We start from the raw sequence: 15,915 nt of genomic DNA, 5'->3' as shown, positions 1-15,915 counted from the left end.
GAGGGGCAACTGAAATTGAACATCTCAGTATTATTTATGCTTTTAAAAGGCAAGATCCCTGTGCAACATTTGATTGGAAAGAAATGCGTATTGATTGCTGCTTTCTTCTAAACAGGCAGTGACAGTCTTTGGCAAATTTTGAAACAGAGGTGGTGGAAGTATATTTTTTTGGGACTGGCTGATGTTGAAGCCAATTACATGATTGTAAAAGCCTACCAATACACGACCCTCACAAGCGTGCAGGTAAGGACCCATCTCTCTTTTTGAACTGTTGTTTTTATTACAGTCTTGGACTAGTTTCTGAAATTAGATTCATAGGACAGACATGAAAGCTATTTAAGCCTGAAAAAACTTTCCAGTATCTATTTTTTCTCTGCAGTACAAGGAAGAGCATCCTGCATCATGAATAACATTTCCAGGAAGCAGAGAAAATTGGCCGGTATTGCTTAGTGCCAGTTCCTGAAGTTGAAGTGTAATTATTTTGATAGAAAGCACTTCTAAGAGTTTGTTGACAGCCACTCAGGTTTTTCTCCAGACACAAAATAAAAATTTATGACCAGATAACACTCTGCACAGGATGTTGCTGACAAGAGCAAGGTAGATCTCTTGCCTAGTCCTAGAAGCTGTGGGAGATGTTTTGAGATCTAACCCCACATGTGAAGACATACTAGTGTTGCTGACCACGCAGTGAGGGACCAGCCCTATGGCTTTTGGATGTGGCAGTTCAGTTCAGGCCCCTTTCTGGAACAGATGGAAGGGAACTCAGTGTGTTGGGCTCCTGAATTGACAGTAGACATCCTCTGCAGTGCTGGTGCTTGGTGCTGTGTTGCTGCGCTAGGAAAAATCTTGTGTTCTGAAATAGTTCTACAGGCAGGAGGGCTAAAGCTGGGGTTTCGTTGTCACCCTACGCAGACAAGCTGCTGGAAGAGTTAGTGCCTTCCTCCGGCCTCCCAACTGCATGCCTCTGAGCTTACATAGCCAAATCCCTTGAGCAAACTGTCCCAGGACAGTTTGAGCAAAGTCAGAGTAAACCCTGCCACTTGCCGGGCTATTGGCAAGCTGTGTCAGGCCCAAGTGAGCTCACTGTGTGGCTCCACAGCTGCTGCTAGAACAAGGGAGAGGCCGGTGCAGAAGCGAGAAGGAGGAGGTGGAGGAAGTGTGTCTGGGGCTGTTGCCAGCCTGTGCCAGCTCTTACCAGTGGTGGATCTGTGGCTGGGGTCATGGACTCACTGGAAAAAAAAAAAAAAAAGTACCATACAGAATTGGCTGTTAGTTGGAAAGGAGTGTTTAGATGTCAGTGTTTTACAGAGTCAGACTAACAAGGGTTAATATTTAAAAGAATTACTGTAAAGCAATAAACTCCTGTGGTTGGGGCTCCCTTTAGCAGGCTGCAGTAACTTTTCGTTGTTACTAAAGACCAGTAACATGTGCCTGTTGGAATACCACATTTCCACTTCATACTTGTGTTATGAATCATTAAGCCTCTAATTTCCATAAAAATAATGCCTAAGAAGTCAAAGCTTTAAGTGACATGTTTCAGTCTCAAGATCAAGTTAAGCTCATAATTGACACTGTTTGATAATGTACTTTACAGCTGAAAAAGCCAGGACTTTGATCCAAGTTCTCAGAAGTGGTAAAGCTATTCCCATGATTGCTTTCATAGAGACTTTAAGAAGGAATAGATAGAGCAGGTTGTCCTGTCCAGTTGCCAAGCTCAGGCATTTGCTTGACCCTTTTTCCCATGTGGTAACTTTCAGACTGATGCTGCTTTGTGTCAGTTCGGTAACTGCGGATTTGTTGGAACTGCCTGTTGCGCTGTTTCTTGCACATTCTCTGAAGGCACCAGTTTCTCACTGTTGTCAGTAATGAGACACGGGACAAAAAAAAGCCTGTGATTTGCTCTAGTACAAGGCATTTGCTGTCTGTCAGTAGCAAGCATTTCTGCAGCTACATCAGAAACTGTTGTTCAGAGCACCCAGCCTGATGGCCCGTCTGCAGTACTGGCTGTGAGCGGGTGCCCAGGGAGCATGGAAGCAGTGCAGGAGTGTATGGCACCTTCCTGAATACAGGGTAATCACTGTTAAAATGCTGGCTTACTGGAGCTTCAGCTCCGTCCTATGAAACCGATCTTCAAAGCTCTCTGAGCTCAGCAAGGAACTTCCATGTATTTTCTCACACATGTACACAAAAGCAGAGCTAATTTTCCTTTAGTTATAAAATACCAGCACTGAATGGATGGGGTTGGGAGATTTTTTTAAGGAGATACTGGGGATGTTGGGATGGCAGCTCTCATTTCTTTGTAAGTAAAAATACGTTGGTCCACAACTGAACTCTTCCTGTTTGGCTGCGGCTGAGGCAATGCCAGTGAGACTTCTTGCTGCTGGTGTCCTTCTGACTTGTGGCAGGACTTGACTGTGCTGCTGTTTGACCACATATTTCATAGCAAAATCCAAGCAGCCTAGCTGTGGTTTCATGTTGTTAACATGTTATTGGGCACAATTAGTATTTGCTCTGTAGGTAATTTGAGTGGAGTATTTTATAGGCATCTATTGACAGAATATCAGCTGATGGAAGAGTGTTAACCTCAACAGGAGAAAACACAGGATGAGCCCCTGGGGCTCAGCTGGAGGCTGCCCTAAGGGAGCCTTGTGGGGAAATGAACAGGATGAGCTGTGAAGCTTTTTTGCTCACAAAGCTGTCTGGAGCTGGCAATTATAAGCAAACCAATGACCTCCAACAGTCTATGATAATTTATTAACCTTGTATTAAAACATCGTTTAATAATTTATTTGCCCTACCTTTAAAACCTCCTATAAATTGTGGCCAAAGCCTGGCTTGAGTGAAAACATTTTTAAATCAAATCACCAGGTTGTTTTTTCCCTTGTGAAAATTCAGGCTAGAATAAATAAGATGAGTTTGCTGAGGCTCTAACTGGCAAAAGCTATCATTACTGCAATACTGCTGTTTATGTCATAAAACCTGAATAAATACATACTACTCTTGTAAATGGTTTAATTGACACAATTTATTGTGATGTTACATCTGCTTTGCACCTCTTTGAACTTGATCCTGTACAGAAGAGTTCTGTAACATAGTAGATGGAGGGAAGGCAAGATACCAGTAGCTGGAAATCAGATTTCTTCTGTCTGTAATTGAGGGTAATTGTCCCCTGGAACAGATTACCAGGGTGTGTTCTTCATCGGCTGGTGATGAACCTACTCTAACCATCCCTCTAACCAGGATGCTGTAGCTCTACAGTATGTTATTGGCGTGGATGCAGCAATTCCCCATCTGGTGTTACTGAAAGAGCTTCTGGCTCATTATGTACTACTCCCTTACATGCTAATTAAGAAATTTTTTTGAAAGGGTTTTCTTCCACTCTTTGGGTTGCAAAGCTGCTTAGAGGTTGGAAGGCTGTATGGTAAAACCTTCATTAACAGGGAAGTGAAAGCTTGCTTACTAGTAGAAGTGATGTCTACTACCAAGGGGGTAAAAAGTTTGCTTTTTAATGTTTGTAATATTTCCTGTTGCTTGATACTAGTCAAAACGGTTACATTTTCAGGAAGCGTTAGGTTTTTCTTGAGCCTAGACTAAAGGTAAGGTAGAGGAAATGGCCTATGACTAGATAGAAACTCAGAGCATGGTATTTTTCAGTAAAGCAAAGTTGTATTGAAATATGTGGTATCACATATTAGGACTTGTGTGGTTGTAATGTCTCATAATACAGCCTAGACAAGTGCTTCTGCACTTTACAAACAGACTTTACAAACTGGACAAGCTGGACGCAATCCAAGGAGCAAAGACAAGTAAAGGCACTGTTAGGGTTTAATCTGTAGTAACACTGCCCTTAATGCCATGCTTGTAAGACTGAAGTCTTATGTAGTTGTGAACTAGTAAAACCGGACGTAGCATGAAAGTCTTACGACTTTGGTCAAAACCCTTGGGGACGATGGCTGAACTAATGGAAGTCGGCACAGAAGAAGCCTGCAGTGGTGCACTTAGGCAGAGGCTGGCAATGAGCATTGAGGACTAAGGGCTCTTGATTGTAATGATTATGCCCCAGTCCTATTGACCTGGACCAAGTACTTTGTAGGGCCTTCAAGAGGCCAAGTTTTAAGGAATGACATTTGAGAGTACTTTGTGAGTAGTCTTTGGAAGGCTGACTACGTGTTCCCTTATATAGGCTGTTCCCTTATATAGTTTCATGGCATTCTACTGAGGCAGGTCAAGAAAATGCACCTTTTTTTTTTTTTCCTCCAGACGATTTCAGAAAAAAATAATTTTGTTGAACTAAATATTAAACCAGTTATGATTAGCTCTATGTTCTTGGTATTATTTCATTCTTCTAGAACACTATGCCCATCTTATGCTGCAGCATGTTTTTCTGTATTAAGTACACAGCTAAGTCTGGATACTTGCTGTAGTAAAGGAGAATGGGTAGCAGATGGGTGGATCTTAACAGCAAGGCAAAGATACGTAGGATTTTAGGAACATAAAGGGAGGAGATGATAAAGAAGGGAAAGAAAATTCAGTGTCAGTGCTTATCATGGAGCGCAGACATCCCTGAACCATAGCTGTTCAGTCTGCCTGGGGGAGTGTCTGCAAACACATCTGAAGTGCTTTGGAACTCCACCTGTGCTTCTCTGCTGCTGGGGCATGGATGAGTTAGAGTGGGTTACCTGCTTCTGACTGATTGACAGTCAGTTCTACAGAGTAATGAAAATGTGTTGGTGGCTTGTACATGCTTTTGTGGGAAGCTGGAACATTGGAAGGTGACTTTAGGAAAGCTGTTCTTCCCTTCCTATCTTCCTGCTACCAATTTTGCACATGGCTTCCAGCACATGTACTACTTTTTTTTTATTAGGATCCAGTTGGGGGAGGGGGAGGAATCAAAACCAAAACTGCGGAGTCAGATTCTTGTTCTAGTCACTTCAGTGTAAAATCACATTACTTGTACCCTTCAATAGTTCCACATTTTTGCTTTGTGTGCATGGAGCCCTAAATTCTTATTACAGATTTGAGGAGGAGTGAAAAGACAGAACCTGCTGGGGGAAAAAGGAAATGTAAATGAACCACCTCCTTGTATTGGCGTCACGTGGAGCAATGTGGTTTCAGAGCAACATCCTAGCATTTATTTGTGAAGCTGTGAGATTGATTAGATCCATCATTACAAGAGTTTCTAGATCAGTGCCTTCCTACCAGGAGGGAGCGGACCCCCACCCCAGCTCCTCCTTCACCTGCAAAATGCTTTTAATGGTAAAATGTGAGTGTGACCACTCTTTCAAACGAATCCACTGGGGTTGCTTTGTGACTTTCGTTAACATCTGATAGGAACGGAAAGTAAGAGCCTGTACATTTGCTTTCAGGGCAGTGCAGTCGAGATTTGGAGTGGGTTTCTAATTCAAACCATTTCTCTGTACACACAGCTGCTGGACTGTTTTGGGATTCCTGTGCTGATGGCTTTGTCATGGTTCATTCTCCGTGCAAGATACAGGCTGATTCATTTTCTTGCTGTTGCCGTCTGTTTGCTGGGTGTAGGAACAATGGTGGGTGCAGACATTTTGGCAGGGCGGCAGGACAGCGAAGGTAAGGAGTCCTTTATTGTGGGGGGGGAGAGCAGAGAGATGGCTCCCACGGTGGGCTAATTTGTAAAGGAGAAAGAAGAGCAAATGCAGGGGGGGTGGATATAGTTTTATTTTAAAAGAGAAGAGGAGAAGGCACACTGCTATTTGTATTTCTTGTCCTTTGAGAAGATGGTGGCTGCGGAGACACTGGTTTTATAGGGAGCTGTGGAATTTCTTTGCTTGTAGGTCTGGATTATTTTTTTTCTACCTTAAAAGAGAAACAGTTGTGTTAAGCTTAAATTTTGCTGCTGTTCATCAGACCTGATGAAGGGCCTCATTCTTGAAAGCTTGTTCACTTTTACTAATAATCTGAGATGGTCTAATAAAAGATGCTGCTTCTCCCTGCAAACCCTGCATTGCTTACATGGTACAAGCCTGCTGGCAGCCAGACTTCTCTGATTTGCAGTTTATGAGCACAAATAGCAAATAAAAGGTTACTCAGCAGCAGCCGACTTCTCTGAGTTATCTTTGGCAGACCCAACAGAAACGGTTCTTGTATCCCCAAGGCCCACAGGTCACAGCCTGGAAAGCAGGGGCTTACTATGGGAGAGCAGGAGGAGATGTGGGTAGGATGCTGGGATTCCTGGGATCTCCAGGAGGGAGGCTGGGCTCTGGGGACCAGGATCCAGCCAGGTGTAGATAAGGGCAGGTCTTGTCTTCTCTATGGCAGGTGCCTAAATCAACCCATATCACAGCGATTTTATTCTGAATAAGAATTTTGAATTTTCACAGTCAGAGAGTATGAGGCAAGGTAAATTTCTGGGCATTGCCTTCAGCAGGCAGCATAGAGCTAAGCCTGGTCGGTGTTATTTTGGGGCCTTACTATAGGCAAGACACCAAGACAATCTGAGGTTTAGCTTTAATGCTATGTGGTACAAGTATCTCAGTCGTGAAGCAGAAGTCTTATTTCCCTGAGGCTGTAAGACAGTGTGCTTTATTTGCTGACCTGAGTATCCTTACTATTGCTTACCTTCATATTTCAGACGTATTTTCTTAGTGATTGCCGGCTGGCTCAGGGAAGGAAACCTTAAATCAATTCAAGGATTTAAACAACAGCGATCCTTTTGCTATTTAGCTGATGCATAATGGCATTTACTTGACAAGTGATTGTATCATAGGCAGTCCCATTTGCACAGTATAAATAAATTGCAGCAGAACACATGATACCACCCCTCTGCAGTGCCCACTTAAGACCCCTGTGATTCACCTGAAGCTGAGTTCAAGTCCCGCTGAAATCGATAGACTGATTTTAGCAAGACTTGAATCAGGCCTTACTGCAAAAATGGGGTCAATATTCAGAAGGGCAGAGAGCATCTGTAACCAGGAATTTTCTCAACTCCCTACAGTGCCTAAGGATTGGACCAGACTATACAGCAGTGGCTTGGTCAGGATAGGGTTTAAATACCAGGTTTAGTTCATTTCAGACTGCAGGGTGAGCAAGTAGCAGAGACTGTGCTCGAACACCAAGGCATTGGTCTGCACACACAGGAGATGTTTCCTTTCCCCTTACCCTGGGAGGCACTAGGAAGAGATGTTAGAGATAAATTTGCTTGTCTTTTTAAGGAAAGTTAAAAAGTGTTTGCAGCATTACCCTTATTGTGGATTAATATTTCTGTACAGGTAGTGACGTGGTGATTGGAGATGTCTTAGTGCTTCTTGGTGCTTCTTTGTATGCCATTTCTAATGTGAGTGAGGAATACATTGTGAAAAATCTGAGCAGAGTGGAGTTTCTAGGAATGGTGGGCTTGTTTGGGACTATTATCAGCGGTCTACAGCTGTAAGGATCTAATATTTATTTTAAAACTAATTAAGAATATTCTACAGATGATTGTCTTCTGTGAAATTATGTTGTTATTAAATTAATTCTTCATAATTAATTCCTCTGCATTTGGCCTATATGGGAGTCCTTCCACTTGAATTTCATTTTTGTTTGCTTGTCAGCATCCGTTTTATATCCTTTTTATATGCACTACTCTTACGACAGCAATCCTAAAGCTGAAATCCTGCAATTGAACACATATGATACTTGGCTGTATTTTTGATTTTGTTGATCTTCATGAGGATGCTCAGTATGCTGAGGACTGTTCACAAGAATGTATTTCTTAATGGATTTTATCTGTAGAAAAATTTAGTAGATAATCATAGCAGGAGGTCTTCCATATTAAACTTCAGTTTAAAATGAAGCCATGTATCAACCACATTAGGGTAACAGACCACATGCACTTAAGTGTGTCTGAATTTTATGTTCCTTGTTTCTCATCATTATAGTTAATTATTTCCTCTCAAATAGTATATGAAATAAAACTGAATCTCTGAAGGATGAAAAAGCCTGGGAAGAAGGCGTAAGAATTAAATAAAAGTGCTTTTGACTTTCAGGCCTTTTAATTTTCAAGTCTGTGTTCATGCTTGTTAGATGTTGGAGTTAGGGTCATTCAATAAATTTTCAAACAAAAAAATAAGGGATTATAAATCAAAATATTTCTTACATATTTTGGTAATTAAATTCTCTACTTGAATATGATTCTTTTTTTCTTTTTTACTGTATTATATCTTTTCTCTAACTCTAGAGCCATTGTGGAACATAGGGAGATAATGAGAATTCAATGGAACTGGAAAATTGGTATGTGTATGACAAAATGATGTGCATTTTTACAGAATACTGGAAAATTATAATCATTCAGACTTTGAATGCTGGGATTTTCATTTTCTTTCTCTGGATATTAAGCCATATTCGTATTGTCACAAATTTATTTTCTGCAAACTTTGCAGCTCAGCAAAGAGACAGGGTTCGCAGGATTGAACATTAAAACTTTTGAGCTCAGGTTTTGCATTTTATGTATAATATGAAATAATTTTTCAAAATAAATTGAAATAAGTAAAAATTAACCTGTTTAATTACAGACATGTTTGGTGTCGGAACTTCACAAGAACATTTTTCTGTTGTCCTTCCTAAATGAAATACTGGAAAAATGGATTTTGTGACACATTTTGACCTCAACAGAACTGTACGTTGTTAAGAAATGTGGCTCTAACTTTCTTCAGTCAGCTGTTATGCTAACTAGGAAAGAACGAGAACTTTCTTGTATAGATACAGTAATTTTTGCAGTACAGGGGAGTCTTGGGAAAGAAATATTTCTTCCATGTTTTTCTTGAATTTATGTTTCCATATCTTTTAGGAGACTTTCTCCTAAAAAATAAAATACGTAGTTTTAAGGCATCTGAAGAATATCAGTGTTCTTTAAAATCAATGTTCTGTGCCTTAGGAGTAAATTGTCATCTTGTTTTACAGCATTGCTGTTCACAGTGTTTGCCCTGTGTATGTTTGGGCTGTATAGCTTCATGCCAGTAGTGATTAAAGTTACCAGCGCAACCTCGGTCAACCTGGGTATTCTGACTGCGGATCTCTACAGCTTGTTTTTTGGACTTTTCCTCTTTTTGTATAAGGTAAGTACTTTCATTCTTCCACTACAATTTCAGTTACGTTTTTACTCTAAAATTAGAAATAAAGCATAATGTTCTTAAAAGCCCCTGAGCAATTATTTGCACTTCTTCAATTGTACATTTCTTCACCTTGTATTGTTTGTTGTTGGCAGATGCCAATCAAGAGGAATCATACTTAGTTAATTACATAGCATTGCCACATTAAGCAGATAGTGTCTTTCAAACAATTTCACGCTCGATGGAATACGTTAAGAGTTAATTTTAGGAGACAGCAAGTAATTTCCTGAGGTGTTCAAATGGTAAGAGTCCTTGCTGTAAGCCCTGTGTGGAACCGTCTTAGATTTGGTTCATCTCTCCAAGAGTCCAAAGTGCAGGTTTGAATTTCCCTGTCCTGAAAGGCATTTGGTGGCTGAGAAGGGAACAGTTTGGCTTGATTTCCGGAAATTCGTATTTTCTTTTAGAAGTTTTATCTGTTCATTAAGAATATCTTGGGATAAGAATCAAGCTTTCTCAGCGCTACGGCTAAGGAGAGACTAAAGGAACTGAAAAAAATGCAGATAGATACATTATTTTGTATGCTGTCTGAAAGGCAGTTACTTTGATTGTGCTCTAAAATATTTTTGGTAGTGCCTGTTCAAGCTAAATGATAGTGCTAAAAAGATTTCATGCCACCTTACACTTTTGATCCAGAATCATTTGTGGGAACGTAACTCGTTACAGCAGTTGCAGTAATTGAGTCGGTTGCTTGGTGACTGGAAGGGCTTAGTGAGAAGCTTGTGAATTTCACTTAAAAAATTAATTTGTATTATTCCATGTGGTTGCTTTCTCTTCAGCATTATGGACAGCCAGTAGCTTTTAGGTCAGATTTGTTTCTGAAAGTGAAGGCCAATTTATTTTACAGCACAGAGGTCTGGTAATGGTAGGGTCTGCCAGCAGCTAGATTTTCCTTTTCAAGAGCCTCTTAGCTCAGCTTTCCTCACTGTTTTGAGTTCCAAAATTCACTCCAAGCTACAAAGCATCCATTAAAAATGAATGTAGGAAGTGAACCATGCTAAAAATTTAAAAAATACTTTCTAAGTCACTTCCAAACATGCATTTTGGCATCCAGGTAGCTTAACTCAAGAAATGATTATGAATTTATATTCATCATAGTAAAGAGGAAGAGGTAAGTAAGAACTTTGGAAGGAATATAATAAACTTCTATCCCTCAGGATTTTTAATTTATTTTGGGGTGAGGTTTTTCTCAGAGCAGATCATCTCATAATTGCTAGCTGCAGGGTATTCTTTAGCAAAAAGGAAAAATGAATTGGAGAAGACTTTGGGGTTGTATTAGGGGTGAATTTCAAGTACTTATTAAAATAGGAACTTGCATCTGTGGTTAGAAACAATGAAGTGGTAAAAAGGGGAGTAATGATGCTGCTGCATCTTCAGTAATCTGAGGATCTGAGCTAGCTTAGGAACCAAGAATTGAGGGAGCCTGATTTTGATGCCGCTTTTAACGTAACACTTAGCAGCAGAAAATCTTATTGCCAAGCTAGCTGTATAGTTTCTTTACCTATGGGGCAAAGAAACCAGACAGGACATTTCCTGGATTGAAAAGCACCCTGGACTCAGGAATCTACAAACAAAAATGAAAGGAATAGCTCTGTATTCCCCATTACCAGATGATATTTCACAGCAAGCCACTGTGGGCTTGGCTTGGCTAGGCTGTAGAATGGAACAAGCCATGGAGAGCTCAGCATTGCTGCGGTCTGAGCCTGCTCTGACACAGAAGCAGCACAAAGGTGCAGCAGCTACAGCACAGACCAGGCCCAGGAATTTATGAGGTTTTGACTTGTGCCCAGTGTTTTGCTTATGCACTCAACTTTTCAGCCCCAACCATGTCTAAGGTGAAATGTGAATTTTGCGTGCCTGTTTTGATGAGCTCTTTTTTTTGCTTTTACTCCATAATGAATCTTGCTGTGCTTGTTCCTAATGAGTTCATTGTATAGATCCCTGTAATCCCTCAAGAGATGTTAAAAAAGGTCTTCAAATGCTTTGTTATATAAGCTCCAGTGGAAATCTGCAGATACAGACGCTAGATGGAGTTACAGTCCTCCAGTAACGTTTAAAGCAGTCTTCAGGCTTGATAGTATGGGGATATAAGCTGCACAGGTACAACTGAAATTGGTGTTTGAAGCATTGAAGTTGCTGCGGTATTTGAAACAAAAAAAAAAAAAAAAAAAAAAAAGAAAGAAACCAGGGGAAGGCTGCTGAGCCTTCCCCAAAACCAAAAATAAAGAGAGCATAGGCCTGTTGGAGCAGCATGGTTAAGGTTCACCTGCGTCCATAGCTGCAGACACATAGGAAGGCCTTGGATGACTGCTACGCTGCAACAGCTTTGGCATCCTGGCTTGGTGACTGTGTATCTGCTCATGGAGGAATTGGTTCTTAGAGGATCAGAGACACCTGCTGTCTTGTACGTACTGCAAGAGGGAGTCTGGCAGTTACTGCGACTGTCCAGTCTCGCCTGAGCCACATGTCCTTGCATACAAGCACATGTTCACTCCTGGCCTTAGGTTGCATTCTGGAGAAGTCATGCAGGTGCCTTGATCCAGACCCAAGCTCTGCCCATTTGATGGGAATGGGTCAGTCAGGGACCACAGACGCTGCTGCCGCCTCCATCAGGACATCTTCAGATCCTGGTGCTTCCTCCTGTGCAGAGTGAACACGAGTCCAGGCTCCTCCAGGCAAACAGCCAGCAAGGTGAGGAGAGGGGGCACTTATACAAGGCCACTGTGTTTCAGTCTGCTTTTCCTTTTGCGTGGTGGTGTGCAAGGGTTTCTAAGCCAAGTGACTGCCAGCTAGGAATTGCAATGCCTTAATTGTAGATGCCTCAGTCTCTTTTGGATCAGAGTCCACCCTCCAGGTCCTACCATTCATTTCATCCAGCTCTGCTGCTTGATAAACTAGAACATGCTTTTCAAGCACATCTAAGGAAGCTAAAAAAGGAGGCTGGGGAATATTGACATTGTGATGTAGGATGCACTAAGTCCTTCATCCTACTGTTTAATCAGTGTGGTTTGGCAAAGGCAATACAGAGGATTTTAACAAATCTGATGAAAAAGTGTTCCTGGCTGTGGATAACTTGAACACTTTGTATTATTGAATTTGGTGTTATGAGGTAAGCATTTATTTTTCTGTCAAGGTGGATGAATCTTGGCAATTGTTGGACTTTTAACAGGGAAGTGAATGATAGTCAATCAAATGTCTGATGTGCCTAAGCAGTTCATACCCTTGCCTCACACCACTCTTAACAGAGCACAAACGCCAGTCCTGTAAAAGGAGCCCCAGTCTCCCTCTCTTCAAGGACTTCTGGGTGTAGAGAGCAAACCAGTTTTGGTCCAGTAATGTTTATCTAGCCCTGCAGATGGCTGAGAGCTGTGCAAAGAACCATCTGCTCTGGTGACCTGCAGTAGAATGGAGAGAGTCATCTCTTGTTAGGACCTGTCATATTTGGCTGTGCTGAAGCAAAATTCTTAGGGGTGCAGTGTTTCAACATTCATGTATGTAAACAACTGTCCTTCAGTATCACCATGTTTATGGCCATTTGTTCTCTGTTAAGATTCTTCTATGTAGACCTAAGGAAACTCCCTGTCCAACAGTGTTGAGGATGAGCTGCGAAGAAAGCCAGTCAACAGCTTGAGTCTATCAGTGAGTGGAGCTGTTGAATTTTGATTTTCAGACTTGAATACAGGTCACGCTGATAATATTAATTAAAATAATTTTTAAAAGGAAGGATAGCTTTCACATTCTTAAAACAGGGCAGCATTGACATGTTTTTACATCAGACAAGACTTAATAAGTTTATTCTTTCCTCTGCCAGTTTTCAGGTCTTTATATCCTGTCCTTTGTTATCATCATGGTGGGCTTCATCTTGTATTGCTCTACTCCAACTCGGACAGCAGAACCCACTGCCTTGCCACAGCCCAGCAGCACCGGCTTGGACAACGCTGCACTAAAGCTTGAGGAGAACGACAATGAAACTCTGGCTGTGACTGTACAGTTCACAAGAGGAGAAACTGTGGTGGTTAACACTGATTAAAGAAATGGCAGCATTTCAAAATAGAGCTTTTTTTTTTTTTTTTTTTTTTTTTTAAACTGCCAAATTTCCCTCAAATATTAATCTGGAGAATTGTTCTACTGCCAAGGCATATGTCATGCTGCGCTGGTTTTAATGCACTGGATAGACTTTTAAGGCCAGATCCTCAATCAGTGAAACTGTATTGATTTACCCTTGCAGAAAATCTGGCCTGTAGAAGACAGAGTAATATTTATGTGAAGTCTCTGGAAAGTGAGAGACTGTTATTTTTAAATGCTTAATTAACTTAACAGCAAATGTGTGGGGGAAAAGATAAGTCAAAGCAAGCTCCCAGGTCACTAAGTGGAGCAAATATGTTTTATATTGCATTAGGGACCTGAATCTGTAAGATGCTGAAGGCTTCGTGGTTCCCACACCTCTGTGCTGAATACCCTCAAACAGCATCTTGCAAAAGCCACTCAGTTTCTCCCAGGATCTAGTTCTGCAAGCCATATTGCATACAGACACCTTCCACGTGCTGGTGGACTTCATTCCTCCACTGGAAGGTTTGCTTCTTACATTCCACCCGTATGTTTGTCTTCATATTCTGCACTCTGTTGCAGCTGGGGCTGCTACAAGTATTTTATTTTGAGTTTTGCTAGTAAGGGAAGTTTAAATATGTTTTTAAAATATAACTTTTTATAATGCCTTCTTTTTCTCTGCAGTGTCCTGTTGTTTGGTGCATTCCCACTAGGTGGAGGAGACAAAGTCAGGCCCTTGCTCTGTTTGGTAGGAAGTGAATTTTTTTTTCCTGGATGAGACAGCAAAAGGGTTTGAACTGTAGTTCACATCTCAGTAAATTTCTCCCAGAAACAGGACACATTTCTGCAGAAAGATTTGAATAAAATTGACATTTCTTAAAATAATTGAAGCATCTTAGCCATTCCTCATTGCAACAGTAGTGACATAATCTCCAAAACACTAAGTGCTTTCAGTAGATTCAGTTGTCCTCCCCCTCTTCATATTTACAGTAAATGATTAAAAAATATGAGGCTGCAGTTTTAACAGTAGTAAAACCATACTGGGATCTTATTTTGTACAAGCCTTCTTAGCTCAGGTGTATGAAGTAATAAAAAATAAAGTTTTCAGCAGCTGAAGGCTCTTGGTTTGTTTTTTTTTAAGCTACAATTTCTTTATTGCTCAAAATGATATTAATTTTACTGATCAAATGGTTGAACTTTGCTGTAAATAGTAAATATGACATGAATCATGTTGCTTTGATGTCAATGGAGACATCCTGTGGAGTCTGGCATCTCTAGGGGCTGGCGGATAGGACCCACGTTCTAGAGGAAACCTGTGATGTGGAGCAGATTGTGGAGGCCAGATGAGATGCCCTGGGACCTCTGAAATAGCACCACAGCCTATGGTTGAGACACTTAATGCTTCCTTGATGACCACACAGGGCCATCTGGATTACTTTAAATGCTTAACCTTTACACAGCTAAAACTGGATGAGATGAATCCCAGATGAAGCTTGTGGCCCAACCTGCAGTATGTTCTTTCTGTGGTCACGGTGTGGCATTTCAGCATCTCTGTGGTGGTTGCTAAAACAGCTGTGTGTTGGGAAAGTGCTTTGGTGTGCCTTCATGAAAATTGGTCTCAGTTTATGCGCCTCAGGAAAAATCGCAGGGCACTTTGCACGGATGGCCACTGTGAATTGCTGTGCAACAAAGAGAAAGCATGAGGCAGCAGCTGGAGTTAGAAGCATGATGGAAAGTGTGGTCAATCAAAGGCTGGCATCAGCAGGTGAAAGCATTACCTTGGCAAATGGAAAAGGTAAAGTTAGCTCCTAAGTTCATGGCATCCCTTCTAACAGTTCCCATCAAGAGAAAAGCAGGTGAAGGTTTTTCCTTTGTGCCAAAGCAAGGAATAGAAGAGGACACTTGGCCCACCAGCTTGCTAATGTAGCACCTCCACCAGAGGGTGGTGCTTGGCTGGTGTCCCGTAGTGCTGGTGTGAACAGGAGGGGACATGGCAGCTTTCCCCCCCAGGGATGACTGTGGAGGTTTTCCATTAGTACCAAGTAACACAAGCTCTTACAGTGAGTGCATTGGGGTGGACCTAGTGGGTTGAGGCATCTGCAGTGGTGACCTGTGCCTGGACAAGGGAACAGGTGACAGCCCAAAAGGTGTTTGCAAGGGGCAGAACCAATGCCAAAGGCGGGGACCCGAGTCAGTGAGCAAATGAAAGAAACAGCTAAAAAGAGAAGCCATCCTCTGGCTCCTACCCGTAAGTTGAGGCTGCTTGGGGGGGAAACCGATGACGCAAGTAGGAAGTTTTGGGGAAATCCTGTTTATTGATGAAGGTGGCACTGAGTCCCGTTGTTCTAAAAATGGGGAATCCTTTGCTTTCTTCCAGGGTCCCTCCAGCTGCCACGTTCCCCCGGCAGGTCCCACTGTGGGGCCATGCCTCCCTTGCCTATACTGCTCAGCATCTGGAGTGGAGCCTGCCCCTGCGCCGCTCGCAGGAAGGACATTAGGGGTGGTTTTGCAGCTCCCTTCAGAGAAATTACCTAACCCAAAACACTTTTTAGTGAGATTTCTGTGTGAGAGGTAGAAATCACATGTGCCTGTTTGGGACGTTTATGACCCAACTTGCTGGTCTTTCCTCATTGCGGAGTTGTGGTGGGGTTGCCTCACTCATTTCAAATGAGTAGGGAATTAAATGGCAAAGCGCGTATTGGAAAATGTCAGGAGAACTTAGAAGCTTTACTGTGTCAAAAAGTAAAAA

The 15,915-nt window shown here is 41.8% G+C and overlaps 1 protein-coding gene across 4 annotated transcripts in view; it reads left to right on the top strand.

Moving 5' to 3' along the window:
- Positions 1 to 14,281, top strand: part of SLC35F2 (solute carrier family 35 member F2) — a 32,281-nt gene extending 18,000 nt beyond the window's left edge. For 2 of the 4 annotated variants that reach the window (XM_080377202.1, XM_080377204.1), the window contains exons 3-8: positions 116 to 243; positions 5,427 to 5,586; positions 7,245 to 7,401; positions 8,192 to 8,244; positions 8,914 to 9,068; positions 12,931 to 14,281. In XM_080377202.1, coding sequence (XP_080233328.1) covers positions 116 to 243; positions 5,427 to 5,586; positions 7,245 to 7,401; positions 8,192 to 8,244; positions 8,914 to 9,068; positions 12,931 to 13,149 — 872 coding nt within the window. In that variant the 3' untranslated portion in view covers positions 13,150 to 14,281. Of the gene's footprint in view, positions 1 to 115; positions 244 to 5,426; positions 5,587 to 7,244; positions 7,402 to 8,191; positions 8,245 to 8,913; positions 9,069 to 11,623 lie in introns of all 4 variants that reach the window. The other 2 variants (XR_013926328.1, XM_080377203.1) reach the window with 2 other exon arrangements.
- Positions 14,282 to 15,915: the final 1,634 nt, after the last annotated feature.

This window comes from Falco punctatus, assembly GCF_963210335.1.
Source record: "Falco punctatus genome assembly, chromosome: 2".
Classification (NCBI taxonomy): Eukaryota; Metazoa; Chordata; class Aves; order Falconiformes; family Falconidae; genus Falco; species Falco punctatus.
Note: the sequence above shows the minus strand (reverse complement) of the source record. Positions and strands in the feature narration are given on the sequence as shown.